Below are 15,433 nucleotides of genomic sequence, written 5' to 3'. Positions count from 1 at the left end.
CTACCATCACGTCCAAGCCTGTCCTGGGTCTCACGGTACATTTCTTATTTCTCGACAAACGCATCAACGGGCTACTTTCGAGAGCCTCTCGACTAATAGGGAATTCACTTATTCAGTTTTCAGTACACGCAATGTACGCATTGATCAAACGAGAAATGCGGAAGCGGGTTGGTGTCCATTGGTGTCTCTCGCAGGTTCTAGCAGCGTTACCTGAGAAAGTGGTCCAGAACAATATAATTTGCGGATGTGATACGGAAGTCATTGAATCTATAGATTTCTCTCCGCTAAGCCCGCAAGGAAAGAAGATGCTTATATAAATTTTTATTTTATATTGGCATTGGTGCATTCATAACCTCACATTTGAATGACAAGCACGTGTCACATGGCAAGATGTGCATCTGTGAGGTGTATCGTTAGTAAGTATTTTTTTTATACAACTGTAAATAGCTTGCGTTATTGAACAGTGTATATTTATTGCGTATTATTTATCATATTTTGTATACTCAGTACATTAATTATACTATAATATGTTATTTAATACATTGACTAAATAGTATTTGATGTATTAAATGTATAAATAATAACAAAGGGGAATCATATTTTATATTGTATTTCCAGGACTGTGGAACGATGCATTACTGCTCCACAATAATGCGATTTTATTGCTGAACGATATGAAGTTATGGAGCTTATAACGTTAGAGTTAAGACCACTCTTGCAATCCTGCAACGTATTTATTTCCGTACGGAAAGATCTCTGCTTAAGAAATGTTCAAATTAAGCTCCTGGAAAGTAACGTAGTATTAATAGCAGAAGATTGTAGGATGAACTTTTCACTGCCATCTGTAAAAATTCTACCTAATTCCTTGTCCATGTTGAGCATAATTGACAATTGGATCTGCTTCCGTCTACAAACGGCTCCGTCGGAATCTGCATTCGGGTCTTTTAGCACAGAAGTGATAACCAACTTGAGCAAATCAATTCGGTCGAGCAATTGTTCGCAGCCTATTTTAGATAATATCAAATTATTATTTGAAACATCAAAATGCGTTATGCTATGCGCCTGTTGCAAAAGTGTTATCTCAAAATCGATTGGCTTCCGGAGGTTTCTGCCTTTACCCGACACGGAGTACGATTTCGACGAGTGGTTTTGTTGTAAACATAATTGCAACACCGTCCCAAATAGCGTGCAGCCACAGGAATCCGATTACTTATATGGCTCTTACTTTGCCGCGTTGCATAAAAGTATTTTCGAAAACGATGTATGTACAGATAATAAAACGTTGACTTGTAATAAATGTTTGTTGCACATAGGAATGTTTCATGCATATGGTTTATTCAAGATATGGAACTGTTGCGTAGATTATAAACCACAGAATGACGCGTTGTCTACTGTAAGTGCTACCGATCCGCTCAGTGATTTTCTGATACTTGTAACAGATTCGCTGAGCGAGATCTTAGGAGAGGAAATTGTTCTGAAAACGTCCGTTGGTAAACAGGCTCATTGTCTTTCGATAAAGCCAATGGACTGCAAGTTAAATTTAATTACGGAGCCTGATCACGCAACCCTCTGTGATACTGACTCTATATCCTTACAACAGAAATGCGCTGCCAAAGTTTTATACAAATATGAGACAAATAACAATTCAGTTAGTACAATTTCTAATTGTTTGAACGTTAGATATCACGAGGTAAATTTGCCTATAATAGAAGCTGGATTAAACTACTTGTTATCATCGACAAAACGACTGCCTCATATTTATAGAACTGCTGTTACAGGCTATTTTCTTGGTTATATCGTCTTACGAGAAATCGCGAACTAAATCAATTTATTGTCCAACAATGTTAATTTTTATTATATATTTTGTACACCTATTTTTATACGCAATAAAAAGAATTGTCTAACACACATATTCCTCATAAATAAGCATAATCCACTTCCAAAATGTAATAAAATAACCCATTAAATAAACATTTGAATTTATGATTTATTAATTTATTTGAAGGAAATTAATTTGGAAAATAAGTATTATTATATCGTTTTGTGTGCATAAGAAATGCATAAGTTTATTTAAAAAATCCATAATTACGGAATTCGAGCCATTCCTTACATATTGGAAATTTATTCTTGCCAAATGACAATTCCGAGATTGCGCAAAAATAATAAATTCTATAATTAGAATATCGTGTTATTTACGTCCATTAGTGACATCGTAAAACAACTTTTTTATACAATATGGCATGCAATCTATACAATATGATGTATACAGGTTTGCGTAAATTGTACATATAATAATTTCTTTCCTGATAAGAAATTACACAGCGTCAATAAATGTTACATATATAAAAGACTTCACGTACGTACACATACTTGAAATGTGGATATAATAGAAGCTTACGATATCTGTGTGAAATTATTTCAAGGATAAAAAAAAAAGAAGATACAATTTATATCATAAAAATTCATATTCTATTATTCATATTGTTATTGACAAAATGATTTTATTAAATGAAACTTAAAACTTGATACGCGAAAAGTAAAATAGTGGATAATATTGCTTTACCTCTTTCCTAATTAAACTAAGAGTGAATATTACGCATAAAAATATTTACCGAAATTGTTCGAACATGAAAATGTGTATCTTCTGAATTAAGCCTGATATTACAATTCTTACAGGCAGTAGGCCACGATTTCTCTTCTAGTATTGTGCTGCATCTAAAATTGTCGCGTAATACACATGTATACATAGTTAGGTAACATTCGTTTGATCGCTAGAACCGTGTATTCTGTCTACAAGAGGTGTTATGTACATCCAGCCACCGTCTTTGGTTTCCTTAAAAAGCTGTTCAACAAGAAAAAAAAATAATTGGTGACAATAATGCAACCGGCAAATGAAGAGCATCAAAAGCATAAAAATCGTACGCTTACTTTTGTTTGCCACGCTAGATTATTCTCCTTTCGAAGCCGCGCTTCTTCTCGTTGTTTTTGCTCGATTGCACACTTGGCCGCGGTAGCTTTATCCATATCGTTGATACGTAGGCCAACTGTCACGTCACGCCAAACTTTTCGTGACTCACATTCATCTTGCTCGCATACTGTTTTAACCAGTTTTCTTTCCGTGTTGAGGTCTCTAACGTCAGCGAACATTTCACTCTTCTGTAAGAAAAAAAAGGACATAAAATATTTTTTTAATGATAATCAGATTTTGCATCCACGAATGATTATACAATATACATTAATATCCGTTATTCACAGTAGCTTGCTACATAGGACACACGAATATCCTAATTGACATTGCAGCGTTTAATCTAATTAACGTTACGTTAATACCATTCCAATGTTTCCACTTACACCATCCGACGTCTTCGCTTCCATCGCTCCGCTCCATTCTCCGTTTATAACAAGAAACGGCTTTTTATCTCCCGCTTGAAAGGCTTGGCATGTAATTCGATTCCGTTTACCGCCGTAAAAAGGTTTCGTTAAAAAATCTACTGTCGCATGGTAGCCAGTCTGTACGCAATTTATCGTTACGGTTCCTCCTAGCTCTATCCACGGTATTGTGAGGATAGATCTGCCGTAACCGTTAGGGAAAGTTAAAACGTATTCCTCCCCATGTTGCAGCACGTTTACCCAACCTTTTCCCACGTTGTGTACCCCTATACTTAAACCCAAGAACTTGCTCTTCGTCCAAACGTGAGCCCCGAAACTGATCTTTTTTCCAACATGCTCGGCATAAAATGCACTAACTGCAATCAAACACGGTATGATAATTAGATAAGTTATTTCGTAAAATATATATGGTTAGATAAAATGCTGGAATAAAAACATATTTCCATACCTGGTGGATGGTGAGAGACTTGTTCAGCGACAAAAGAAAGTTGATTCTCTTTGCACCACGGTACAGGACCGTCCGATACAAGCTTGCCAGCAGAATCTACAGCGTTATCAGAGGGACTAACATTGGGTATGTTCCAATGGCACCGAAAAATTTCACCTAGTATCGGATTATACGGCTTCTTAGCCACGCCAGATTTACGTCCGGCATGAAAACTGCACAAGTACCAGCGAATTACTTGCACCATCCTTTCTCGAGGTGTAGGCATATCTGCAATGCTAATTCAGGAAAATGGATCAGGAATATTATTTTCAAAAACTTATTACAAAGCGTTGAGATGCGATTATGTTATCGAACAGTCTTATTAACTGGATAATTGGAAGTACCTTACAAATTGATCGGGATGAGCAAAGTAATCTGCGTACATCTCAAGGAGTGACCTGCGCTCTAGGATAAACGTTGGCAGGGCAACCCTCGTCAAGTCCATGCCGATCTTCACTTGGGACAGAAGATGAGCCACGACTGAGCCATGACTTTCCATGGAATCCACTGTAGATGATAAGAGTAAAGAAAGAAATATCAATATTACGTTACTTCCTACGATATCTCATCCTTGAAAAATGTATTACGTACTTTCGGTTTCGCTTTCTTCTTCGTAAAGAGCTGCAACAGATACAAAGTCACGGTTTAAAGTAAATATTTATAAGAAATGCGTTCTGGATATTGCCGAGATTTCAGCTTATAAGTCTCCATAACGATAATATACAAACAGTATACAAAGGGAGCATTCAGGAACCTTAACCTGAATTTTCTATCGCATTTATACCCATGGCACGCAAAAACTTACGACTTGAAGTTATGTCCAACATATTGTCTGGCTAAGATAGACCAACTAGTATCCATTCCTAAGCCCCTTAGTCCCAGGATCGAATTGTTTTCTATTAACGCAAAGTACTCCGTTGGACACGTAAAGGTAAACAGCGGTACGTAAAGTTCCACCGAAATTCTCCTTTCTCACTCGTCATTGTGTCAATGAAACATGATCTCTTTCGTTCTATTTATTCAGCACTTTGAAAGAGACACGGGAACATTCGCGATTGTGTGTGTCTCGTCTGCGAAACGTCAACTTATACGTCAAAAAAGCGGAGTATGTTCCACGATCGGACAGAGATCAATAACGGTTCACGGTAGATAAAACAGACGAGTATGCTAAACACAGCCTGCATTATCAACGACGGAATGCGTGTCTTTCGCAAAACCCGCGATGCCTCCGGACGATTTCGACTAAATTTTCCCGTTATTTACTTTACAAATAGATGCGCAAAAAATATTCCTTACAAATCCCACAATCACAGAGAGATATCCCCACCTTATCTTGCCACTCGAGCTTTATATAACGTGCTCAAATGTAAAAATCCACAAATTCCGGATTGATTAAAAATCACGCATATATTTGAAAGAGATGAAAGTAAACTTTGTGCTCCTAGAATAAACGTACTTACCTTCCATTTCCTGCCAACGACATAAGGAAAAGAAATTGCACAGGCTTGTATCTTACACGAATTATTTTGTAATATGAAATTTGTCCATGCCCGTAAATGGAGATTTTGATCTTTAACTAGACACGTGAATATTTCATACCTAAGTAATTTAAAACCTTTTCCGAAAAAAAAAAATCTATTGTGCCTAGAACACTCCTCAAAAAAGGCTATTAGCGAAGGCAGTTTAAGGAAGCAAAACTATAGAGCCGCGGGACTAAAACGTCAGCTCGCTACTAGTTGACACAGAACATGAAATACCTACCTGTCTAGTTTTAGATAACTAAATTTACAAGTATATGCAATTTTTATTGAAAAATATTTATTTCTGAATTCATTTGTAATATATTATTTTGATAAACGTGACGATTGCTGGGAATAATTTTGACTAAAACAATAGGCAGCAAATGGAAAAATAAAACTAACAGATATAGCAAAATGCATATCAAAATGAAAGTATTGACTCACCATCGTAATCTACTGATCCGTCGCCTTTGATAGGCGGCAGCGGCGGTTCTTTGCGTTTATCTCCCGTGGCACTGTCCATAGATGAATGTAATCGCTCATTATCTGAATATCTAAAAAAAAAAAAAAACATTTATATATTACTGAGCTTTATCGGAAGAAGGTATAAATATAAGCTCTCTAATAAAAAAATTTACCAATTAATATACGGTAAAGACCGCACGCGTGAAAAAGGTAACGATTCTATTTTCACATAGACATTAACTTATACTTGCAGCGTAATATGATTCTGGACTGCCGGAGTTGGTATCTCGTCCGCGGCATCGAAGTAATCGTCGTCCTCGTCGGAAGACGAGTACGAGAACTGTGGTACTGGTAAATCTCTATCTACAACTAAAGATGCAAAATGACACTTCAGTCTTGTTTCAGGATTAAGATCGAGACAACTCATTTAATTAATATGCAGAATGCAGAATAAACGTTGCGACATTTACCATTTGACAATGTAGATATTCTCGGTTCCACACATTCGGAGCCTAACTCGATGCCGGTTTGCACTGTCGCTTCTGGCGTACTAGCTGCAACTAAAATTGAGTTTTTAGAGATGTAGTTTCTCACAGGCATAAGTCCATTTATTTAAAAAAAAAAAAGAAGATAAACACAAATGTTTCTCGATTAGAAAAGATCACGAATAATTCTTCCTCTTTCCTCTTAATATTTTCGAAGAGAGCAAATCTCGAGCCTTATCTATCACCGAGTTCGTAAAACGCCGCTCTATCTTGTTTGCTCTCATTTTTATCATTGTTATTTGCGGCGAGCCACCTGGACAGTTTTTTGGGAGATAAACAGTTCTTTGTGTGGGGTAATAAGACCAGTCTTGAACAATGATCTTGTAACCGAGGAACACTATATTGGAAATCTTACCGTGAGAAAGCGAAGGTGAGACGTGCATAGAATTTGACGGTCCTCTATATATTCCATTAACAGGTATCGCCGTATTCTGGAAACATCATTCAACACATGTAAAATCACGCAATATATTACAATAGAATATATTGGATATATAATAAAGCGATGTGCAATAAATACCTTTGCAATTTGCAACTGGACAATAGTATGTTTAACAGAATTAAGCATGGCGTTAGCTTGCGACAGAATGGCAGAATACGTCTTCTGCTTTTCTTCATCTTCAGCCACATCCCTTTTACCTTCAATCAGTTTGATCTGATCGATCAACAGTTGAAGATAAACGTCAGCTTCGGCTACCTTACGATCAAAATCTTGCTTGGGCGGAGACTTTTTAGGATCCCATCTCTGCGACAATCGATTCTTACGCTGTATATCGAGCTTTATGAAATTATGACATTATTTTATTATTCACTGTATACTAAGGGCGGTATATCGCAGTCGGATCTTATATTTAAGACTGTCACAAGTTTATCTGTAGATGCTGTACGACTCGTTCCCTTGGCTACGAAGTATCCAAAGCTAAACTTAAGATAATCTTATATATAATATCTGACTATACACCGACCTAAGGATATAACAATTATCTTTGTTTCATGCGTATAACATACGAGCGTGTCTGCATTCACGTGCGTACGTACCGTATGAGAGTGGCGCAGTATCGTGTCTTCCAAAGCACGAACCCAGCGTTCTCTCTCCTCGCCGTTGCGCGTTTGAAAATGAAACGTCTTCGGATCATCCTTGCAGGAGTTGGTCGTTATAGTGAACGTACTGTCGTCCTCGTCGTCGATGCCAATAATAGCGCCTCTCAACCGCACACAACCGCGACGCGCGCCGCGCATCATCTTCTCCTTGCTCTGAAGGGGAAAAAACAAAAGAAGAGGAAATCAGAGATAGAGATGTAACCTATAAAGGGTCACCCGCTCGGGACGAACAATGGAGCGCTAGACGCGCGATATCGCGGGTGGAAACGGGAACGCGATGCGCTCGACGTGTCCCAGGTATTTCTTACCGTGTAGTATGACAGAAGGCCCGCATTGTCGTCCAAAACAAACCATCGATACTGCCATCCATTGACAACGTTCGTCCACTTGCTGAGCGAACCCTCCATCGTCGACATACCTGGGGCCCCAGTTTATTGCCTCGCCGATCGGCTGGACCGCGCGGACTCCTACCGATTTTCGCGTGTCTCACAGCGCATATCTCAAGAGAATCGCGCGTAGGCTCCGGTGTATTATCGTCGCGGAGTAACGGTAATATTATCGCGTCATCCTAATCTCGGCGTTCTCGGCTACGAATCGCCGCATCCCTCGCGATTTGCTTGCCTCGGTAACCTCGGTTGAGTCGGTTGGGTTCACGTGCCAACTGCCAACAAATCTGTACTCTGTACGACGCGTTCCAACGCGCTTTCATGAAGAGAACCGTATAGTCCGTCGAGTCCTAAAGGCGACGTTCATAGGCGGATATTTATAGGTCGTTTCGAAATCCCGAAAGATTAATTTAATATTTAATTGATGATTGTTAACTGTATGTGCCAAGCGATATCTGTGGTATTTTATCAACGCGCGGATAAAATTACGAAGACAAAAGTCTGTATGCGAAATTCAATATGCGCGTTATACGTAAAATAAATTAAGTGAAAGTAAAAAGAACATTATACGATAAGCTACTGTATTATTCTTTCCTCAACAGCTTATAATATTTAATTGTCATTATGCAAGTTGAAATATTACGATGCTAAAGTTAATTTTTTTTAATAGAAGAAATTCTTTCTAAATAAAAAAGCGTGAATTTTTATACATTACGTTTACAAATTTCAATTTTTATGTAATTTATATAAATATATACATATAGCGTTTTACCATCTCGAGAAATGAATGTGCATGTAGTTTCTACGTTCATGAATGGATACGATGGCGCTACGAAGCAGCACGATTTCGGTTTTCAGTCTTCTCTCTCTGCCTCGTAAAATTGACATAATTACTGTCATAACAGAAGAAAGAGAGAGAGAGGGAGAGAAAGATAGAATCATAGAATTTGGATGTATTTTCCACATTCGCGTTAGAGATATCGGTATCGATAGACACATATGCGGCACTGTGCAGTGTGCACCGCCACTGTGCACACGTAACCGCGAACGCTTATCCGTATAATACGGTATAATGAGACTCTCACACCGCGTCAGAAAGGAGGAAACGCAGCGTTTTTAAAGGGAAACGGAGAGAAAAGAGGAGCCGAGAAAGAGGAACGCCGGTTGTGCTCCGCTCTTCCATCCCTTGTCCTGACTGTAGAGCGGAGGTACTTTCTGCATTTAAGCTGCGGTAACGTCGTTCAACGTAAAAATGCTCCGTCTTCGCTATCGTCGTCGGCGTGGCAATTAATTATCGTACGCTTAGAAATCGTCAATTAAAAATCCACCGCTTTCTCTTTACAATGAGGGTTATAGCGCATCACGTATAGCTTTTTCACGTTGGTGCTCGAAACACTTTGGAGAAATTCGCTCTCAAGATTGCGGCGGCAGAGCTTCGAGTCATTTATGTCTGCAAAATATAATAATGTTATTATCTAAGTAATATACATAGTTATCGTCTAAGTATGGTATAGTAACGATGTTATAATACGTGAAATGTTCGTAGCGATAATGACAACACCTATGTGCGAGGATGGTGGACCGTTGAGAGAGTGGGCGCCGCTCGCCGTCCTTTTGCAACAGATACCTGCCAAGATACAGAATGGCATTTTCACGCAGGACATCAGTTTCACCTGCATCGACGCACTGACCGAGTTTATCGCCATTGGAACTAATCACGGGCTCGTTTACTGGTACAACAGGGAGAAGCAGGATCTGCAGAGACTACGTTGCGAGGTTACTTGAATAATTTTTTTCAACTGTTTAAGTCTACCTTGTAGAAAAATTGTGAGCCTTAATCGATTTGATTGGGATAAACATCTTTTTCCTCTTGTCGCAGAGCGTCAACTCCAAAATCACGAGTGTGCAAGTGATCTCCACGGTCGATTACATGGTTGCAGCAGGCAATGAACACGGAGTCGTTACAGTTTTCCAAATTCCTAAGAATCCGCCGGACTCATTGCCAAACAGTTTAAAGTCGAAACAAAAGAAACAGGTATATTATAAAAATGGAACTTGTACGTGTAACATATATATGATGTAGAAACAATCTATGAATATCTGTTATTTTTTTATAAGGTGGAAAGGTACAGTATAAGTGGCTTACATAATACCGCGGTGACAGCGGTGGAGTGGTCTAAGAACGGTATGAAATTATTCAGTGGAGATAAAGACGGTTTGGTAGTTTTAACGGAGATTGATTTTTATATGGTAAGTAGAAAACATCTTCCCGACACCTTTCTCACTTTCTCATAAATATATCTTGACATTTTATACTATTCCTTTGCAGCATTTATCCAAATCATCGAAATTGTTGAACGAGAAATATTCTGTGGTACAATTGAGTTACCAACAGGGCTTGCTAATAGTCTCAACGACGTTACGTACAATTTTAGTGAACAGAAATGAAAATGGGAAAGTGACGCAAGTCGGCCAAAAAGAACGTAAAATGTTAGTATCTTCGTACTTGTTATAGCATAAATTAAAGAAATATAATGTTATGCTGTTTTTTTTTTTTTTTTAGATTAGGTAAGCTAGGAGCGGTGTTCGGTTCTCGGCAAAATTATGTACAAGAACCGGTAATCTATGCAAGTAGGCCAGGGTTACGTTTGTGGCAAGCTGATAAGGCTGGGACTGTATTAAAAACGCTCATATTTAAGGTATTAAGCTAATACATGTGCATTCATACTGAATCTCATCGTTGTATTTTATCAAATCATGAATATTCTGAAAAGGATGCAGTTAGATCGGGTCATACAGAAGTGACGTTATTAAATCCCGCACCCGAAGGATCGAGAAAGAATCGTGGCGAGCCTTCATTCGGCATCGTATTACCGTTTTGTGATGACTTGTTAGTAACGTACTGTGATGACGTAGTCTATGTAGTAAATCCAAATACTATTGCAATAACATCGATCATAAATTATTTACGGCGCGTTACCGATGTGGCTTGCACTAAAGACGAAATATTTATATTGGAAGGAGAGAGAAATATTTTGCGAGTTGCTTATTATCCGGAAAATGATATTTTTACAGGTGAGCGTAACTACTGTTTTCAGTTAAACGTAATTGGATGAAAAATTATTACGCTGAAATTATCTTTGAATTATTTTCTTACAGAAAAAACAAGAAATACATTGGATCCTTTGTCGTCATTTGCTGAATACGGTAAACCTGTTGCTAATGGTATACTAGAATTGACATCGAAATTAAAGGAGAGTAGTATAGTGCCAGCTATTCCTTTTCCAAAAATCAATTCAACCAACATTATTCAATCTGTAGGGTAAGTAAAAGATTATTTGCAGAATCACATCACATAGAATTAAAAGAATAAAATTTTTTCAATATGATTGACCAACTAATCAAATTGTAGCATTGTGCCAATTGTTACTATTGGTACTGACGACAATGCGATTATAAACGCGGAAGAAGCTGTGGAAGTGCCGCCAATAGTTCCAATAGATTTAAATACACAACTCGTAACCGATATCAACGCAATACCGGAATACAATAATAGTAATAGAATAAGAAACGCGGAAGACGTGAAGAGCAACGATCGCCGAGAGATATTTCAAAGAATTGGCCAACAGGAATTTGAGGATGTCGTTTTCACGCCTGAAAGGAAGCAAAGAAAATCTCGGAACAAAATAACGAACGGAAGCGAGAGTGTCACAATGCCAGACGGTAACACCGATCATTTGTCGAGCAGTCTGAGCACTGATCGCGTGAACGCCAAGACGATGACGACCCATTCCTCTTTAATGCAATTGAGCTTCGACGATGATTTTATATTGAAGTCAGATCGAGATTTAGAAACGATTCAACGGGATGTGGAGAACAAGGAGAAATTGTTAGCAGACGTTCTGGATTTTGATTTGTCCAAGTATATGACGAGCAGTCGAATAGACAGGGATGATTCGAGTATGTCAAATCGTATAGATACTATAACGTGCATCAATTGTAATGTACACTCCAACAATGTGGTGAACGGAGAGGAACCGATCGCGAACGAAGAAAATGAAAATGTCGAACAGAGCGATTACACGGGTACTGAATCAGGGGAGGAAGATGTTAGTTATCGCACCGAATTGAAGCTATTAGAAGATCTCGAGGAATGCAGAAAGACTCTTTTACAAAGTAAACTGAATGACGCTCCATTAGTCGGTAATAGTTTCGTCGATATTCGACAAAAGGCGCCCACGAATCGAGACGAGTTAGAATACCAATTTAACGGTAAGTAATTAACGGATTATTGAGAACGTGGTATATATGTGCCACACGAATCGTGAATATTGAAACTATTTTTTTGCAGCTTTGGCAAAGGAATGCGCCACAAAGGAATCCGCTGTTCTCGAGGAGGAAGAAGATTGGGTTTTAGTCAAGGATGATATACCATCGGTTATGTTTTAAGCAGAAGTCGTACGTAGTAGTTGCCTCGCGCGTCTTGTACATATGTCAATATATTATTAAAATAATTAGACAATTACGTGATATACACAAAAGCGGCTTTGAAATAACGAGTAAATTCTTTCATTACGAATATTTATTCTGTAGGGCATGTTCTATTGATCGTGAAAAGGTTAAACTTTATTCCGTTAGTTATCAAGTATCGATACTGTATAAATTTATTAGACGATAGAAAAGTATTGTTTAAAATATTTTATAATTTTGAATGTGTGTGTGTGTGTGTCAGGCAATGAAATGAATTATTGTTATAAAATAATATGCATCGAAGTCCTAAGATATGCAATTATGATCATTCTCACTAACAAGTAAAAATGCATTTCGCAATTATTATCGAAATTGGAAGATAATACTAGAAGATAATGAATTGTTACAATTTTTGTTTGACAAGAGTTTTATATAAGTCTACATTCCAGTCTACACCCCACCATTGATACATTTTGGTATTATAATTTTGTAAGTTTGCATCAGACAAATAGTGATCTTTGAGACACTAGGCTCAAAAGTGTTTACACTAACATTTACTTATTGCTCTGTCTCTAGTTTGTATGGTATATCTCTGTTTGAGTGTAAGAAAAACAGAAAGTTTATATAACATGTGAGAACCTTATATTATGTGGCTTCAAAATATATCATTTTGCCACGCATCATTGATACACTGCAAGATACGAAAAGTTAAATACAAATTATTGTTAACGAATAATTAATCATTTACGTAACTGTATTAAGTGATTAATGCTTTATCAACTATAAAAAAAAAAATAAAATCGCAGTTTTAAAGTTGAACTACATATGCTCATATATTTTTCTATTAACATATCCGTACAGTATAAAGAATAATTATTGGAGACTTAGGAATTGATTGTACAGTTTTTATTTCTGTCCGATAATTTACATGATACTCGAATATATGAGTTTACTTCATTAATTCATATAACTATGCTTTATTACACTGCGGTTTGGATGAGGTCAGTGTACATTTTAATTTTACTAGCGACGCTCATGTCTACGTATTTGTCATCTACCGATACGATCATACCGCCGATGATGGAGGGATCTACCTTGGCAGTGAGCAAAATGGTTTGACCCTTCTTCACTAAACGTTTCAGGGTTGACTCCAGTTTCGCCTTCAGATCGGCATCAAGCGGATTTGCGGTGATCACCTCGCATACCACTTCCCCTCTGTTAGCGGCCATAAGCATCTTGTACAAATTGATGACCACATTGAGTTTCGGCAATCGGCCGTTCTCCGCGAGTAACGTCAGCAGATTTCCGGTGGCTGGATTCACGCCCTTGCTTCCGATGGCTTTAAAAATATCCACCTTAGCTCTTCGCCTTATCGTGGGATTATTTATAAAATCCACCAGCGTAGCATTCGTCTTTAAAAGACCCTGATTCAAGCACAGTTACAGATTAATATCTGAAATGAACTGATATGCGTACACAACTTTTCGTTTACACAGACTATCGTACCTGGAGACTGATCAAGTCCTTCTCCACCTCGTTCAAAGACTTCTGTTTAGACGCGGCTGAGAAAAGAGCTGTGGCATACCTGCCTTCTAATCCAAATACTTGAATTGGAGGCTGTAATAATACAGGAAACAGGATAAAGATCAATCGACACACGTATACACAGTAAACAGACAATTGTTTACAGAACTTATATCATGACATAGTGCAATAAAATGGAGGAATTAAAGTAACTCTCTGGAAATTCATATGACCGAGCTTGTCATCTATCATCATGCAGAGGTATGCAGTGGTCGCTTGTCGAAAAACAATTTAAATACCTTCACCAGCTTCTGCGCGGCGGTCGACGTGGAGAAGGTACGTGCCTGAAACGAGAGAATCATCCGCATTACTGACATTTAATCAAAACGAAGTGGCGAGATATCCATACGAACGAGTGTCGTATGTACAAGCAACAAATACATTTCAATTTATGTGAAGATATACGTATCGTAATTATTTTTTTAATCGCGAAGGCTAAAGTAGTTTTAATGTCGGGGCAATCCAGGAATGTTTAAGCGTCATAACGCAATCTACTCACAATTATTCTACCAACAGACATCTTCACGGGTCTCGACGACGATCGGAGGAGCGAGGTACGGCTCTTCACGTCTTCACTCGGCCTGCTCGGCCACCATTATTATATAATACGAGAGTGTGTAGGTGTAGCTGGTGTAGGAATCGTACGAACCGTTTGCGAGTATTGCAGGCGGCACGCGCCGGAGGCCGGAGCAACGATCTTCCCTGCGAAGAACCGAGGATCCGGTTCGCCGCGCGCGCGCCAGATGTCGCGAGGGGTCCGCTCGCCGAGTTACCGTCCAGGTATTCGCGGCGCGTCTCGGGTTCGAAATGCAATTTCGCGCTTCTCGCGTTATTACATTCTAATGCGTTTTGCGCTCTCGTTAATCACGAATTCGCGCGCGGCGCGCGTGTTAATCGAACGAGGTCGCGGAAGGGAGGAGACGAAGGAGGGTGACGAGAACGTGGCGTTTTTTCGGTGAGTTTTCTCTTTCCGATTTTCCCGAACTTTTTTTAAAATTTGTCGAGGGTGTTAAGCGCCCTGCCTCCTCGCGACCTCGATTCTGGCGAACCGTATTTGAAAGTTGTATATCCGTAACATCGTGCGTCTTGTCTCAGCCGAAATAAAGCGACGTAGAGGGTTTATTTTTCACTCCCTTTATCAGCCTTCCAGCAGCCTCCGATTCAGGAACCAACCACACGGAAAATGAAGAAGCATCGAATCATAAAGCTTGTGTATACTCAAATCAGGACTTATATATTTGTGTATACGCAACAGTCAATCTTCTTGTAAGAATTTCAACTTTTTTTTCTTCACTGTTAAATTTGCAGTGTCAAATTAAACTCATTTTGGGTTATTATTTTTAATTATTTTTGTAGATCGCCACTGCACCTACTCAATATATCATTAATTTATTAACTAAAACAATGCCAATATTCAAAATAATACTGTTTTGCGTTGAAATAATATAAACTTCGACATATACGCAGTTAAAAATAGCAAAATGT

The 15,433-nt window shown here is 38.4% G+C and overlaps 4 protein-coding genes across 8 annotated transcripts; 2 read left to right on the top strand and 2 right to left on the bottom strand.

The window, feature by feature from the left end:
* The first annotated feature begins 212 nt into the window (after positions 1 to 212).
* LOC143906141 (uncharacterized) lies at positions 213 to 1,908 on the top strand. Its single transcript, XM_077421970.1, has 2 exons — positions 213 to 416; positions 619 to 1,908. Exon 2 carries the CDS (start codon positions 683 to 685, stop codon positions 1,820 to 1,822), a length of 1,140 nt encoding a protein of 379 aa, XP_077278096.1. The 5' UTR covers positions 213 to 416; positions 619 to 682; the 3' UTR covers positions 1,823 to 1,908.
* Positions 1,314 to 8,208, bottom strand: LOC143906138 (oxysterol-binding protein-related protein 9). Its single transcript, XM_077421962.1, has 13 exons — positions 7,817 to 8,208; positions 7,446 to 7,661; positions 6,928 to 7,152; positions 6,763 to 6,838; positions 6,333 to 6,422; positions 6,114 to 6,231; positions 5,842 to 5,951; positions 4,469 to 4,498; positions 4,222 to 4,384; positions 3,839 to 4,113; positions 3,352 to 3,746; positions 2,929 to 3,156; positions 1,314 to 2,842 (listed from the first exon to the last, which is right to left on the bottom strand). The coding sequence occupies exons 1-13, from the start codon at positions 7,922 to 7,924 to the stop codon at positions 2,750 to 2,752; spliced, it is 2,127 nt and encodes a 708-aa protein (XP_077278088.1). The 5' UTR covers positions 7,925 to 8,208; the 3' UTR covers positions 1,314 to 2,749.
* On the top strand, positions 7,694 to 13,183 carry LOC143906137 (WD repeat-containing protein CG11141). 4 transcript variants are annotated; one of them, XM_077421961.1, is made up of 10 exons: positions 7,694 to 7,805; positions 9,441 to 9,670; positions 9,774 to 9,929; positions 10,013 to 10,144; positions 10,224 to 10,384; positions 10,458 to 10,593; positions 10,669 to 10,969; positions 11,054 to 11,216; positions 11,307 to 12,166; positions 12,246 to 13,183. In XM_077421961.1, exons 2-10 carry the CDS (start codon positions 9,446 to 9,448, stop codon positions 12,341 to 12,343), a joined length of 2,232 nt encoding a protein of 743 aa, XP_077278087.1. In that variant the 5' UTR covers positions 7,694 to 7,805; positions 9,441 to 9,445; the 3' UTR covers positions 12,344 to 13,183. The 4 variants fall into 4 exon arrangements, with proteins under 4 accessions (XP_077278087.1, XP_077278085.1, XP_077278084.1 ...); XM_077421959.1 differs by lacking the exon at positions 7,694 to 7,805 and adding an exon at positions 8,685 to 9,125; XM_077421958.1 differs by lacking the exon at positions 7,694 to 7,805 and adding an exon at positions 8,686 to 9,102.
* Positions 13,184 to 13,255: 72 nt separating this feature from the next.
* Atpsyno (ATP synthase subunit O, mitochondrial) lies at positions 13,256 to 14,600 on the bottom strand. Of its 2 annotated transcripts, XM_077421972.1 has the most exons (4): positions 14,448 to 14,600; positions 14,188 to 14,232; positions 13,871 to 13,981; positions 13,256 to 13,788 (listed from the first exon to the last, which is right to left on the bottom strand). In XM_077421972.1, the coding sequence occupies exons 1-4, from the start codon at positions 14,466 to 14,468 to the stop codon at positions 13,345 to 13,347; spliced, it is 621 nt and encodes a 206-aa protein (XP_077278098.1). In that variant the 5' UTR covers positions 14,469 to 14,600; the 3' UTR covers positions 13,256 to 13,344. The 2 variants fall into 2 exon arrangements, with proteins under 2 accessions (XP_077278098.1, XP_077278097.1); XM_077421971.1 differs by lacking the exon at positions 14,448 to 14,600 and having other exon boundaries at positions 14,188 to 14,280.
* Positions 14,601 to 15,433: the final 833 nt, after the last annotated feature.

This window comes from Temnothorax americanus, unplaced genomic scaffold, assembly GCF_048541705.1.
Source record: "Temnothorax americanus isolate GAGA-0224 unplaced genomic scaffold, ASM4854170v1 Scaffold7, whole genome shotgun sequence".
NCBI classification, from domain to species: domain Eukaryota; kingdom Metazoa; phylum Arthropoda; class Insecta; order Hymenoptera; family Formicidae; genus Temnothorax; species Temnothorax americanus.
This window is presented reverse-complemented; position numbering and strand designations above follow the sequence as displayed.